Raw genomic sequence first — 16,614 nt, forward strand, 5'->3', positions numbered from 1 at the left:
AACCTGTTGACGAGTCAAAATCGGGGCTAAAATCAAGCAGTCTGAACTCAGCATAAGAAAAACTTTTTTTTTTTAGCAGAAATTGACATTGTTTCTGAAAACATTACTTATCTAAAAAATGCTTCCTGATTTAAGAGTTTTTAGGTATTAGGACTATAGTAACAAGACAAAAACTCCAAGTAAGAAAAGCAACATTTTTTTCTCCTCAAAAAACTCGAATCAAAATCCTGACCTGTTATTTTGTGTGTGTGTAGAAATGGGTGAGTTTGTTAAACCTCTACATGACAGAACATTTCTCCTCAGCCTTGGACTTCATCTCTGTCAATGTAGCGCTGGCTTTCTCTTTGATCTGATCCATGTCCATGTTTTGTAGATTCTGAATCTGGCCCATGATGGAGTCCTTCTCCTCTTCTTCTGTGGCATCTTCGTCCACCATCTTCAGCAGCTCTTCGGGAACGTCCACGTCGTCTCCGGCCATCTGCAGCATGTTCTCGTCCTGCTCGCTCTGAGGAGAAAATGGGTAAACAAGCTCATATATTGCTGGTTGAGGACTCGGAACAAATAGAGATAAAAACAGGGATAGTTCAGTAATCCAGATTGTCACGAACAATGTTTGGCGAGGCAGCAGATTAAAGGTAATACTGTTGATATTATTGTTGTCATTCACCACCTTTGATTGGTTTTGTTCCTTCTATCTATCTATCTATCTATCTATCTATCTATCTATCTATCTATCTATCTATCTATCTATCTATCTATCTATCTATCTATCTATCTATCTATCTATCTATCTATCTATCTATCTATCATTTTATTTATATTTATTATATTATTCGCTTAATTTCTTTGATATTTACGACCTATAAATCATATACATCCAACTGTTATGCATGTTGTATATTTTTTATGTTCTCTTATTTATATACTTTGACCTGTCCACCCAGTTACCTTTACATGCACACATGCACACACACACACACCTCGCTGTACAAGAAAGTTTTTTTTTTCTGTTTTTCGCTGTTTTCATTTGTGATTCCATGTATTTTGTGAATCTCTTTGCATAATAATTATGCATATAAATGTTTACTTTCATTTACAGACCTGAATTTGTTTTTACTCTCTGATAGTCAAAGCAAGTTCAAACAATTTTTTTCTATGTTAAATATGCATAAAAAAAATTAAGGAAAAAGTGTTTTATATAAATTCGGACCACGAGTCCACATATATGGACATCATTTTTCTCTAAAAGTACATCGTATCAAAAGATGATACTTAGGTTTTTATTCTAATAAGCCCAAATAGCAAAGAGAAATAAAAAAAAAATGCAATAAAAACCCTTGGGCCTTAATGTTTTGAATTACTTGAAGGAGAGTATATAGTGAGTAAATTTACATATTTGGCTAAACTATCCCTTTAAATTAGTTTTACCTGTATGTTTTTAACACTCAAACTTGCCAGTTGACTTCATGGTATAGGAAATACCAAGGAAAAAATCATCAAGGTTTTAGCAAAAAATCATCTTTAATGTTCTACTGACCATAACTTGAGGGGGAGTTAAATAAAAGCTACATTCTATTTTTTAAGACGTCTCTTACACTTAAAAGGCTGCATTTGTTAGGTCAAAAATATAATAATACAAAAAAATCATAACATTATTATGATTTTAAATAAGTATTTTAATAGATTTCTAAATGTAATTAAATTGTGGAGATGTTACATACTCCAGCAGAAATCTAATATTCTGTTTAGTGCTTAAAAGGATAGTTCAAACAAAAATTAAAAAAGAAAAAATTCTCATCATTTATTACCCTCAATTGTTTCTAAACCTATATGCATTTCTTTTTTTCTGTTGAACGGAAGACAAGACAATCTGAAGAACGTTGGAAAAAGCATCCATTGTAAACGACAACATTTTTCTTTTTGGCCAAACAATACCTTGTAATTATTATTGGAGCTCAATTAATATGAGTTCTTATTCTTTTCAAAGTTGAATTTTCTTTTTGCTGCTTAAATCGCAATTATAAAAAGCATTTATTTCAAATAGGAATCTTGAAAAAAAAGGATGCTTATTTTCTTTTGTTTGTTGTCTCTTAATTGAATTAATTGAACATGTACTTGTTACAGATTTCTCTATAACTGATTTTACAGATGTGACGGCATGTTAGAATAGAGTCTGAGTGAGCATGCGGAACTGGAGAAATTATGCTAAAACTTCATTTTTGACATTACAGGAATATATTAACTATGTGGATCAGTGACACGTTACTTTTTTAAATACACTGGATTTTTTTTTGCACTTTTTTAATTTTACACAATTATAATTGAAATACCCCCAAATTCTAACTTTGTTACATTGCATTACATTCAGAGGTCTGAAGAGAGAATGAAGCTAAAGAAAGATGAAGAGATGTTGTGAAAAAGCTAGTATGATTGTTGTCCTGTTCAAAAGGGTCACTTAAAACATCAACATGCAAGAAAATACTATACTCTAAAAAGGCAAATTATAGAGATGGTTTCAACATATTCACATCTTCAACCTCCAATTAAATGTTTCCCATTTCAGGGAACATGGTGATAGACTCAAAAATAAAGGTACAAAAGCTGTCATTGTGGCAGCACCTTTTCAGAAGCTATACTTTTGCAATTTTAGGAGCTAATACTGTATGTACCTTTAAAAGTACAACAAGTAGAAATGTGCATCTTTAGAAAAAATTAGGGATGCACGATATATCGGTGGCCATTTCGATATTGGCTGATAAATGCCATTTTCTTTTATATTATTGTTATTAGGCATGGGCCGGTATAAGATTCTGATGGTATGATAACCTTGGATATAAACATCAGAGTTTCACGGTATTGTGATTACGGCTCTAATATATATTCTTTTTAAATGTCTGGTTAAAGAACAAAAACTTTATTCCACTTTGAACACAATATATTTTACTTTGGGAAATATTTATCATATTTTGGAGCAGTAAACATGTCAGGCTAAATAATTCAAATGAATCATTGACTTCTGCCATCTTCATTAGTTTTAAAAACACGGATTTCTTCTGCTGGAGATACTGTTGTCCTAAAAGAAATAAAAAAATGAAATGCAAAAAAAACTGTACAGCAGAAAATTGACGGTTTTAAAACCTTGACTTTTCCAAACCGCCGTATACCTTGAAAACGGTTATCTTCCAATGCCTAATCGTTATCGGCCCGATATCAAAATAAGGCCGATATCTTTAGATTACATAATTGTACAGAATTGCGTGCCTCATGCATGTGTGGGTCCAACTTGTTCAGACTTGTCCAGTGCACTATAATGGAGCTTTCCTCACATTTTCCTTCAAAGTCCGTCCTTTCTTTGTGTGGTATTTTTGGCGTTAATAACTCAGTTTGATAGAGAGTTATTGTGTATTTTGGTTTAAATCGCCTCAGGAAAAATATTAAATGCATATGTAAACATTATAGCAGCAATGCACACTTGCTAAACAACTCATTGGGTTTTTTTATAATCTAATATGATTACTTGTTATTATCAACGCATTGCTTGCCATGTTTATTGATGTAAGATTGTATTCAGTTTGATTTTGTTATTCAACCTAAAATTTTTATGTAACAGTCAATATGCATGTTAATTTGCTATGTGCAGAAAAGGAAATAATTTATTTTTGACATGCTGATTATGTGAAATTGTAAATACATCTATAGAATCACCTTGCAATTTTGAAATTATTGCTTTTTTTTTCTTTGGGTAGGCCATTCAGTTCACAAGATCAGCTCAAACTTAAGAAGTTTTTCAAAAATCAAATCAGTTGTTCACTGTATGAAAATATTACATTTTTAAATATTTATTGGCTAATGTATCGGTTATCATCCTCCAACTCTAAAGAGTTATCAGTTATCGATTTTGGCCAAAAAAAATCCTTATCGGTGCATCCCTAGAAAAAAATACAATCCCAGCAGTGTTGGGAAAAGTTACTTTTAAAAGTAGTATATTACAATCTTAAGTCCAGTCAAGACTAATATATATATATATATATATATATATATATATATATATATATATATATATATATATATATATATATATATATATATATATATTAGTGCTGGGCAAAGATTAACTGTGTCTAAAATAAAGGTTTGTTTTGACATAATATGTTTTATATCTATCTATCTATCTATCTATCTATCTATCTATCTATCTATCTATCTATCTATCTATCTATCTATCTATCTATCTATCTATAAATTTACAACACATTACGTTTCTTAAAAAAGTAACACATTTAGATACTTTATTTAAAAGGGAGTGAAGACAGTAATATATTACTTTTAAATGTAATTTTCCCCAAGGCAGAACCCCAGTGACAGCTTTTGTACCTATATTTGTGAGTGTAAGGCTACAACATTATTATATACATTTTGACTGCAGGACTATTTAAATGAATAGTAATTGCTAAAAGAGGATTAAAATGTTAATTAATTGGTGAGTTTGTCTTTAACATGCACTGCAGTTCATAATTTTGTTTATTCAAGTTTATACAGGGAGTTGACTGTAAAGTTAATGTCAGAAAATACTGTTATAAAATCAGATCATACAGTTCAAGTGAAGACTATTTACATTTTTTAAAAATAAGATTTTTTCCAACAAAATTTTAAACCGTTCTTTAACAACAAATTTTTAATAATTATTTGACTTTGACATGATGACAGTACATAAGTATTTTTCAAGGTGCTAGTATTCAGTTTAATGTGTAATTTAAAGCTTTAAATAGGTTAATTAGGTTAACTATAGGCAAGTCATTGGACAACAGTGGTTTGTTCTGTAGCAAATTGAATAAATATATTTCTTAAAGGGGATAATAATACTGACCCTAAAAATATTTTTTTAACAATGAAATAAAACAAAAAGCATTAAGCAAAACTAAAAGAAATAAGCTTTTCTTCAGAAAAACAAAATATCATAGCAAATACTGTGAAAAATCCCATGTTTTCTTAAACATCACGAATTAAAATTATCCAGGAGGGAAATTTTGCCTATATATAAAAGAAATTATTGTCATTTGTTTAGGTTTTTTTAAGGAGAAAACAACAACAACATATGTATGACATTCTTGACAAAAATATGAATCAGCACATTTTTTGTTGAGCACCATCAGCCTATTTGGACACATTTCGAAGAATCATGTGACAGAAGATTGGATTAAAGATGCTGAATTCTTTCAGGAATAAATTACAATGTAGAGCATATTAAAATAATAATATTGCTGTTTTGTATAATAATTCTGAGCAAATAAATGCAGTATTGGTGGGCATACAGAAAGAAACGGCCTTGAGAAACTTTCTTACAATCTTATATCTGATAGCGTGCCTGTAAATACATCACAAAATTATGACTTATTTAAAATGAGCTGAAACAAATATTGATATTTGTTGGGAGGAAACAATCATTTTATGTTCAATCTACTTAAATTTGTAAAAACGAAGAACTTTTTAGAAATTTTAACTTCATTCATTCATGTTGTCCCGAACCAAATTGATTAAGTGCACTGTAAAAAAATGCTGGGTTCCACACAATTCCTTCATGCTGTCCCAACACAAATCGATTAAGTAACTTAATTATTTTTAATTTAAGTGGATTGAACATAAAATAATTAAGTTCACCCCAAAAAAACCTTAACAATTGTGTTGCTTCAACTCATTTTAAATAAGTAGATTAAACAAGCAGCAAAAGTTTGAGTGTGTATAAACTTAGAGTTTTGATTGGTTGTTGTCAATATATACCTGAATAACATTAAAAATGATTGATGTTTGTATTTGAGAAGGAAGAGGGATAGAAAAGTGTCTTACTTTAGGAAGTCTGTATTTTTCTCTTAGGCAAACCCTCAGAGTCGCTCTCTCTGCTTTCTTGTGCAAGAAATCTGCATCTCTTTCCATTCTGTGGATCACAAATATGTTGACAGTACGTTATCACATGTTAAGACAAAAACACTTTATAATCTAGCTTTTTTTATTAAGTCTGTGCAATACAGCGGATACAAATCTTGTGATTTTAATGTTCAAAAAATCATTCCACCCTAAACATGCATAATTCTGCGGAAAACATGCATTGATGTTTGTGCGTGACAGAAGACTGCAAGCGAATGAAATGACCTCTGGGCTTTAGCTTTAAAGCTTAATTTGAGATCAAGAGCTTCAGATGCTTACAGTCATTGTTTCGGGCAAGTGCTATACGTCTATAAAAAGTAGATCGTGAAATCCTGCGGGTGGTTGAACTGAAGCTACACAAAGATCTTGAGATGTTTCGATGTAATCTCACAGCAGACATGTGTGTTTATTGTATGAATCGTCTGTTTCTGACAAGCTCATATTTCTACTTAGCAACTAGCATCAGCAGTTACCTCAGCTGAACATGAAGAATATTAAATCTTTGGATTAAATGTAGCAATAGTTGCAAATCAACATATCAGATTAGTTTTTTTTTCCATGCATGATTTGGAATTCTCTTTATTCCTCAAGGCAAAATCTAACAGCCTAATCAAAATGTGTTATCTTTAAGATCTGAAATACAGTAGCCAACATTTGAAGTGGATCGAAAACATTTTTGTTGTTAAATAGTTTTAAGACTTTGATAAAAGGTTTTGATCCACTTCAAATGTTGACTATACTGTAAAATCACATATACATGTCTGGTACTGTTAAAAGTGAACATTAACTAATTAAGCAAGTAAGTAAATAAAAAGTAGATAAACAAGCTTATTTTTAAAAATTCAAAATGTATTCTTAAATCGCTTGAATATTTTTTTAGGTATAAAATTATTAAAAATGACCAAAATGTCTATCAGAATGAATCCCATCATTTCATGTATTATTTTGGTTAAGTAGCACTGTTGCCTGTTTATGAGCATCAATAAAATGTATTATTATTTAATAATAATAATAATAATTATTATTATTATTATTATTGTGTCTGTTTAGATAAAACAATGAAATCAGACTTTAATTTTTAAACAGAATAAGTCATAAATAAATGTCAGATACATCTTTATAACAAAAAGCAAAATGGCTGATGGCTGAGGCCTGGTAAAATAAATAAACAAATTAATAAATAAATAAATTAATTAATTAATAAATAAAGCCAATATTCTTAAATTACATGTTAAAACAAATAATAAATAAATAAATACACAAACAAATAAAAATCATAATCTATTAATAATTACATGTTAAAAAAAAATAATAAATAAATAACACAATCTAGTTTTTGATTAGTGAAATCAAATAAATTATAAATAAATGAAACAAATCTAATAGATTCATAATTACATGTTAAAACAAATAATAAATAAAAAGCATAATGTATTTATAATTACATATGAAATCAAATAAATAAATAAATAAATAAACAAACAAAGCCAATACATTTATAATTACACGTTAAACAAATTATATATATATATATATATATATATATATATATATATATATATATATATATATATATATATATATATATAGCATAGTCAATTACATGTGAAATAAAATAAATAAATAGATAAACAAACAAACCAATTCAATAGATTCAAAATTATATATTAAAACAAATAATAAACATACAAACAAACAAACAAATAAATAAAAGCATAATCTATTCATAATTACATGTAAAATCAAATAAATAGTAAATAAATAAACATACAAACAAATAAACAAAGTCAATAGATTCATAATTATATGTTAAAACCAATAGATAAATAAATAAATAAATAAAAAGCATACATTCACAATTACATGTCAAAACACATAATAAACAAATAAACCAGTAAATAAATAAACAATTAAATGAGCATAATACATTAACAAATAAACGAGTAAATAAATACATCAAAATATGTATTTATAAATGCATAAATGAAAACAAAAATAAATGCATAAATAAAAAGTATTTTAAGTAAAAAGTAAAATAAAAGTATTTTATATTCACAGAGGTCAAAGATTCACCGTTCTACTTTTCTATGCACTTGGTTGCTATCATGATTGCTTCTAAAAATAGCATTATCCAGCTCAACAAGGCCAGGATAACCCGTGCTAAGCCCTGCTCTTAGGACTGATTAGCAGCTCGCACCTGATGCTTACTTTCTGATACCAACATGGAGTCTGTTCATCTTTCATCATTGATGTTATCATATTTAATGCACCCTGATATAGCATGATTATCTGCATTATTACTGAGAATAAATGATGCCTTCATGAGCATGCATCATTGCTTGTGTAGCAATGGAAATCAATGCATTCAATTTTAATCTGAAAACATATTTTCTGTGATGTATGATTGAAGGAAATCCAAAATCAACTTGCTAAGAGTGACATTGACATTGGGATTGTATTAATCTCACTAAGAACTAAATAATACATTTAAAAAGGGGAAATACCAACAACATTAAATGCAAGACGCAACATTTAAATCTGTTTCTCCAATCCACTTTGTCAAGGTCATTTAATGTAAAGTATGCAAGCTAAAATAGGGCCTAAACTTGACTTACTTCTCCTCCACAAGTTGTTTCTGGTACTCCTCATATTCTTCTCGAGTCATCCCGGCGGCGGCCGCAGGGTCTTTAGGGGTCTCCTCTTCAGCCTTCTCATCTCCTCCTCCAAGTCCCATTCCTTTCAATGGGTTTCCCACCATACTTTTGATTAAAAATGCCATTATTTACCACGCTGGAGTCTCTAGCTTGATGCCAAGTTGTGATTTCCTGAAATATTTGGGTTCGAATCCTCGATTTCCACTAGAGAAGTCCTTTAGATTGATTGCTGGTGGTCAAATTGGAGCTAAGCTAACCGATCTGCCTGTGCTATCAAGGACACACTGTTGACTAGGGGGGAAAAAAACAAAAAACGTTTATGCTGCAGCCATAATCTGGATTAAGATGCGTCCGTCTACAGTGAGAGGCAGATGGCTGTGTGCTTTGCTGCACTATAAAAGTGAAAGAACTCCATGCATTTATCAATCAGAAGTTGCAACTAAAATATCTGTGACATCGAACAACCTGAGAGAAAGTGGAAAACTATATATTTTGTGTTTTGGAGATTAGGTCAGCCTTGGTTTTAGATGTCACGTTTGTGTCCACCCACTGACTGCTAATCACATTACTTAATGAGGCACTGAAGTGCAGTTGCAGACTTTACGTTTATAACCTTTCTGAGGTCAGAGAACTGTGACTGGATTACATACCTGTTTATCGGTTTTACAGATGAAGATGTGGAGATGCAGTGCATCAGGAAAGTATTCATAGCGCTTCATCTTTCCCACATTTTTTATGTTACAGCCTTATTCCTTATTTAAAGGGATTCAATTCATTTATTTCCTCTAAATTCTACACACAATAGCCCATAATGACAATGTGAAAAATGATTTTTTTTTAATTGTTGCAAATATAGTAAAAATACATTACAGCCTCAAGTCTTTTTGAATTTGATGCCACAAGCTTGGCACACCTGTCTTTGGGAATTTTTGCAATTCCTCTTTGGAGTACCTCTCAAGCTTTATCAGGTTGGATGTGAAGTGACAGTATACAACCATTTTTAGATCTCTCCAGAGATGTTCAATAGGATTTAGTTCTGGCATCTGGCTAGGCCACTCAAGGACATTCACAGAGTTGTTGTGAAGCCACTCCATTGATATTTTGGCGTGTGCTTTGGGTCATTGTCCTGCTGGAAAATAAACCATCGCCCCAGTCTGAGGTCAAGAGCACTCTGAAACAGGTTCAGGATGGTTGCCACCACCATGCTTCACTGTAGGGATAGTATTAGCCTGGGTGATGAGCGGTGCCTGGTTTTCTCCAAACGTAACACCTGGCATTCACTCCAAAGAGTTAAATTTTAGTCTCATCAGAGCAGAGAATTTTGTTTCTTATGGTCTGAGAGACCTTCAGATGACTTTTGGCAAATTCCAGGCGGGGAGTGGCTTCCGTCTGGCCACTCTACCATACAGGCCTGATTGGTGGATTGCTGCACAGACGGTTGTTCGCCATTAAGGTTCTCCTCTCTCCACAGAAGAATGCTGGAGCTCAGACAGAGTGACCAGAGTTATTGATCACATCCCTGACTAAGGCCCTTCTTCCTATCACACAGCTTAGATGGCTGGCCAGCTCTAGGAAGAGTCCTGGTGGTTCCAAACATTTTCCACTTATGGATGATGGAGGCCACTGTGCTCATTGAAACTTTCAGAGCAGCAGAAAATTTTCTGTAACCTTCCCCAGCCATGTGCCTCGAGACAATCCTGTCTCAGAGACACAGACAATTCCTTTGTCTTCATGCTAGGTTTGTTCTTTGGCATGCACTGTCAACCCTAGGAGCCTATATAGACAAGTGTATGCCTTTTAAAATAATGTCCAATCAGATGAATTTACCACAGATTAACTCCAATTAAGCTGCTGAAACATCTCAAGAATGATCAGTGGAAACAGAGCGTACATGAGCTCAATTTAGAGCTTCACGGCAAAGACTGTGAATACTGATGTTCATGTGATTTTTCAGGGTTTTTTTTATATAAATTTGCAACAATTTCTAAAAATCTTTTTTCACATTGTCATTATGGGGTATTGTGTGTAGAATTGAGGAAATAAATGAATTTAATCCACTTTGGAATAAGGCTGTAACATAAAAATTGTGGAAAAAGTGAAGTGCTATGAATACTTTCTGGATGCACTGTATGATTTCACCACCATGTTCGGCAAACATCTATATTTCTGTTGATTTTTGGTACTTGTATGCTAGGAAAATTCAAGAAAATAGATAGTGTATTGAACATGAGAATTTATTGAACTCATGAAAAGAAGAACACTTACCTTCAGATACTTATAGCTGGTCTTCAGATTGTTTTGATTTCCCTCTTCTGAAAATTAACCTTGGGTTTTATTTTAGAAAATGGACTGATCTTATTCTAAAATGCGGAAGTGCGCTTGTTTTAGCGATTGTTTTAGCACTTCTGATTCAGTCGCCTATGGGAGAAATGACTAGGAATAGAAAACAGTCCAACTACTTGATCAACAAACAAGTGTTTGCATGAATATACAGACAAAGCAGCATAAAATAATAAGAAAATATCAGTTTGCATCATCAAGCAGCGCAACGTGCAGCGTAATGTTTTTAATGTCTAAAAATGAATGGAAGTGAATAAAACCGGAAGTCTCGAACCAAAGAGATTCAAATGGCTGCACCCACTTGTACATGAAGAATAAGGTCAAAAGTAATCATTTTTTAAAACCACAGTTTTACAATAAATACAATGGTTAAAACATGGCTAGAGTAGGAAAAACACAGTTAATTTGTGGTTACTGTGATTTTCTTATAAAAGATTGGTTAACATTTGAGGGCTGGTGTGGCAAAGATGCGGATCTCAATAAGTGCCATTAAGTAATATGATGATAAAAAGGCAATTATAATAATGGATCTAAAACTCACCTCTGTGGAACTCCACAAGATATGGGCAATCTCTCTCTCAAAAACAAAAAAACAAAAACACACCTAATTTAACTTCACTATTTGACTCCGTGTTCATGGTAGGATTGGATACATAACGCATATCACCAGATCCAATGGCTATTTCTAAAGCAAAATAAGCCGGTTGTAAACATGAAATCCCACTTGTGGTCAAAAAGATTAGCCAGATCTTACAAGGACACCTAACTTTATGTCCTGTCAGAAAAGTGGCTAATTCGTACACATTCATTAGATTTCATTAGTACGAAAATGTACATTTTTTCTAAACATTTTATATCCTTATCCTTAAACCCAACCAATATTGGGGGATAAGCAACTCACTCTAAAAGGTAATAAGTCCTTACATTTATGTAGCGCTTTTCTAGACAGAAGAGCAGCGTGTGCGAGAGGCGCGTGGATTCTCTGCGCACATGCGGAGATGCGTCAGTTTGCTTTTTGATTACACTGCTTTCACCAGCGTTGGTTCGGTTGCACATAGAGAATAACGTCTTTATTTCGGAATTACCACTCTTAATAAATACACTTGCATATGAAGTAAATCATATCTCAATGCATTTACTGGGGCACTGAAGATTTTAACTGGGGCACGTGCCCCAGTAAATTGGGTCTAGCGACGCCCCTGGTTACACCCCTTCTTTTTTTTCAAAGGACATCCTCGAATTTTTAACAACCACAGAGTGTCAGAGCCTCGGTTTAACATCTCATGCGAACGACTGTGCTCACTGAGCAGTATAGAGTTCCAATCAATATACTGGGGCATTAGGACCCCTGCTGGCCTCACTAACACCACTTCTGGCAGCAACCTAGCTTTCCCATGTGGTCTCCCATCCAGGCACTGACCGAGCGCAGCCCTGCTTAGCTTCAGTAGGCGGCCATGTGAGTTGCAGAGAGCAGCTAGCTGCCATCAAATGAGATTGGATAAATTCATATGAATTAGCTACTAAATCAAAAAGTTAATCATTGCCGAAGATTGCATTGTAGCCCTGGTTACTGTTTTTAATTTCTAAACCATAGAATATAGTTCATACACTTTAAACAAAGTATAGGACAGTTATCTGCTTTAGTTTGACTGTTAGCCTATTTGCATAACTTTCATATGGTGCAACAAATGTTAAGAAACACACTACAAAACATTCTAAGTGCCTGCAATGGGCTATATGCACAGTTAGTGTTTTTCAGCAAATGATAAACTTCCAGTGAAAGCTTAACGTGACTATTTTCAATTTCATGCGGTTCCTTTTACAGCATCGATGTTGTAATGCAATTACAATACATTCAGTTAAATAGACTTAAGCATTCATTTAGTTGTTCAAGCGTAAAAGGGGATGAAAGACTGTGTAAACGGCTAGCACTATCAGGAGCAGCAGGCGAGCACACAAACTTAAATCTAATGCAGTGCTTCTTGTCCCGTCTAAAAACCCACGTTATATCGCAGGCCCATAGCCAATTCGAAAGATCCACCCCTCACTGACAAAGGTCCAGAATTTTGTCATATACATGAGCTCGTTTGTCCTATTTTGACTGATATGCCATCATAAATGGTAAAAATAACTGATCAAAAAAGGTTTTAAGACCAAGTGGAATCGTCTGTTGGCTGTCACTTCGGTGTAACTTCAGCTAATCAGTTTTTGCCAGTGCACATAATTATTTTTCATGAGTCCAACATCTAGCTGTGCAACAAAACCTACAATCTGACTGAAGTGAAGTCATCTTTCGCTACTGTATTGTTTTAAATGCGTTTAAAAATAAGTAACTTTTATTCTAAATCTTGGACCTTATTCCTTAAACAAAAAAATTACCTATCAAAATGGTGTAAAGCACCAAAAGCGACTGATATTAAAATTAATATGAAGTCTATTTTGGCTATTTTTGCTATCCACTAATTTTTCATGTAACGTTTTTTTGGTTATGATGACCATCTGACAATCTATTTCAGCTTAAATACAAATACAGTATTAAAATCTCATAATTAAATAGTAGCCTAAATGAGGTAAAAAGGTCCACATTTTGAGGAAAAAACAAAACAAAACACCCCTCTCACGAGGCTGGCCTGTATCGTAGAGGCCTGTATCGTATATCTATCAGGCAGTGAAGATAACTGATGTTTAAGGAAATCAGACCTTAAACGTGCCAATTTTATAATGAAAAGACAGTTCACCAGAAGCGCTGAGGCTGACTGACTAAAATGTAAAGTTTGTGTGCATATACGGTACCCCATTCTTCAAACACCCAATATACCCCAGGCCAATTTGCAGTTTGGCTAAATGTTTGGCTCTTGAATTTTGCACTCTTGTTTATTGAGGTGACAATTTCCCTTTTTAAAGCCCTGATGAAATGACTTTCCTTTGCACAGCTTAAAATAGTCTTAAGCTTTTACAACAGCATATACATCACTAGTTTTCAGTTAAGATAATTAATTTATTAGTTAGCATTGTAGCATAACGTTCACACCTACAGCAACAATTGTCCTATTTCAAAAACACAATACAAAACACATCCTAAGTGCAAGCGATCCTTCACACTCCAACAACCACTGTGGACTTCTCTAATGTGATGTTTTAAGCTGGTTTAACCACAGGGGTGATCATAACTTGTTAGCTTTGGTTTAAAGAAATAGCCCTGTTTTCAGCTGCTGAATATACCCATTAGCTAGCACAGCATTAACATTTAGCAGCAAGTGTTTTCACACTACAAATCACATCCTAATCACCTATAATCCATGACCCTTCTATGACCCTTGCAAAAAACCCTCAATGTAATTACTGAAAGGTCTCATTTTATTTAATTATCCAAAGTTGACAAGTACCTCGGGTCAATTCATGTCGCAGATTGACTATTGTCCCACGGAACAACTCTTGTTTTGTGAGGTGATTATCTCCTTTCAAAACTCCGACACAGTCAAAACTGAAGCTCACATTGTCTGTCCAAGGTGAAGACACTTAATGCAATAAGGGCACCATTGTGTCCCTTCAGACCCAGAACTACTCCATTATGGATTTATGGGAAGCATAAACATAGCAAAAACAAATTATTCCTAAACAGAAGGTCACTTAAAGAGGTAATTGTTGCACACAAAGTTCTTAAGATTTCAATTTACATTAAGTGATAATGTGGTCGCCTTGGGAACACAACTACAATACAGAAACAGAGTACTAATGCAAATAGATGCGAGACACCCTAAACTGACATCCACTTAGCTCTAATAATACATTAGTCTTGAAATAACAAAGAGAACTCATTAAAATGTGTTGAACAGGGCATGAGCTAGGCCTACATGATAAAGAATTTTGTTGTGTGATATATAGTAGAAAAAAATCATTGCGATATAGTAATTTTCAGATCATTTTATGCCACTTATTATATAATGACTTATACAACAGCATATTAATGCAAGGGACTAAAACTTTACTTATACTTAAGGTTATTTAGATTCTGTAATTTGATGATTAAAAAAGTAAATGCCCTATTATAAACTTGGACACTGGTGAGTTAGAATGTAAATGTCCTTGTAAAATGACTTAGCATGATAGTGAATATACACTCACCGGCCCCTTTATTAGGTACACCTTAGTAGTACCGGGTTGGACCCTCTTTTGCCTTCAGAACTGCCTTAATCCTTCGTGGCATAGCGTCAACAAGGTACTGGAATTAATCCTCAGATATTTTGGTCCATATTGACATGATAGCATCACGCAGTTGCTGCAGATTAGTCAGCTGCACATCCATGATGTGAATCTCCCGTCCCAACACATCTCAAAGGTGCTCTATTGGATTGAGATCTGGTGACTGTGGAGGCCATTTGAGTGCAGTGAACTAATTGTCATGTTTAAGAAACCAGTCCAATTTCCAATCTTCTATTGTCCAATTTTACTGAGCAAGTGTGAATTGTAGCTTCAGTTTCCTGTATTTAGCTGACAGGAGTGGCACCCGGTGTGGTCTTCTGCTGCTGTAGTCCATCCGCCTGAAGGTTCGAAGTGTTGTGCGTTCAGAGATGCTTTTCTGCATACCTCGGTTGTAACGAGTGGTTATTTGAGTGACTGTTTCATTCTATCAGCTGAAACCAGTCTAACCATACTCCTCTGACATCAACAAGGCATTTGTGCTCACAGAACTGCCGCTCACTGGATATTTTCTCTCTTCACATTTTGCAGTGATGAGTTTAATGGCTAAAATTGCATTAGTTTTCATGAAAATTTGACTATGAATTGTAGCAATAGTTTTTAATGGAATAGGATATAATGATTTTTAGTTGATAATTGTCTAGCCTGAGTGTCAAACAATATTTTGGAGAAATCATAATAAACAAAGAAGAAACTTACTGTGCCATAAATATGCTTTTTTGTATAGGCGATATATTATAGTTAAGCAAATTACACCACCAGTGAGATTTTAGCAAAATAAATAATAATAATAGCACAATTAACCAAATGTAAAGTCATAAATGATATTAACAGACTTCCCCTGTAGCCATAATTGCGTCAATGGCGACTTTTTTATACACTTGTTCAATGACTGTATAAAATAGCTTCTGTTCGTCCAGATTATTTTCTCTTTGTACAGCAGCTAAACAGGCGGCTGTTGGACTACATTCTGCTTAAAGTAGCCAATTCTAACATGTTTCCTTATATTTTCTTCAGACGGATAGAGAAAAATATAACGTCACCTCGTTTTACACATTTATTTTACACTTGTTTATAGTTTACCGGAAGTTACCATAATTCGCGCCACGGGTCGCTGGGAAACGGAGGAGGGGGCTCGTCACGTGCTGAATGGACTGCACAGCTTGTTGGGATGGAGTGGCAGATGTGCTGAATGTACAGGACATCTCTCGGTTTGTAATCCTCTGAAAGGAGAGAGCAGGGGGGTTGGGTTGCGGAGAGCGAGCGCCTGCTGGATTATAAACGCTAAGAATCATCGCCACAGCCCGAGACGCATGCGCACTGACCGGCTGTAGCATCAACATGTACAGACGAAAATGAACCACTGTCAAAGTACTGTAGAATGAGTCATTAATATTGCATTACATAATAAATAATACATAAAATATATATAAGGCAAAGTATAAAATATGGTTCAGAGTAATTTATGGTGGTAACTCATACACAATACACCTGACGC

The 16,614-nt window shown here is 33.6% G+C and overlaps 1 protein-coding gene across 1 annotated transcript; it reads right to left on the reverse strand.

Moving 5' to 3' along the window:
• Positions 1-277: 277 nt before the first annotated feature.
• Positions 278-8,701, reverse strand: cplx4a (complexin 4a). Its single transcript, XM_056446908.1, has 3 exons — positions 8,538-8,701; positions 5,845-5,932; positions 278-505 (listed from the first exon to the last, which is right to left on the reverse strand). Exons 1-3 carry the CDS (start codon positions 8,699-8,701, stop codon positions 278-280), a joined length of 480 nt encoding a protein of 159 aa, XP_056302883.1.
• Positions 8,702-16,614: the final 7,913 nt, after the last annotated feature.

This window comes from Danio aesculapii, chromosome 21 (genome assembly GCF_903798145.1).
Source record: "Danio aesculapii chromosome 21, fDanAes4.1, whole genome shotgun sequence".
Classification (NCBI taxonomy): domain Eukaryota; kingdom Metazoa; phylum Chordata; class Actinopteri; order Cypriniformes; family Danionidae; genus Danio; species Danio aesculapii.

Coding starts and splice junctions, on each gene's coding strand:
- cplx4a (XM_056446908.1), bottom strand. CDS start 8,701: ATGGCATTTTTAATCAAAAGTATGGTGGGAAACCCATTGAAAGGAATG. Junction 5,933..8,537: donor AAACAACTTGTGGAGGAGAA/GTAAGTCAAGTT, acceptor TGTGATCCACAG/AATGGAAAGAGATGCAGATT. Junction 506..5,844: donor AAAAATACAGACTTCCTAAA/GTAAGACACTTT, acceptor TTTTCTCCTCAG/AGCGAGCAGGACGAGAACAT.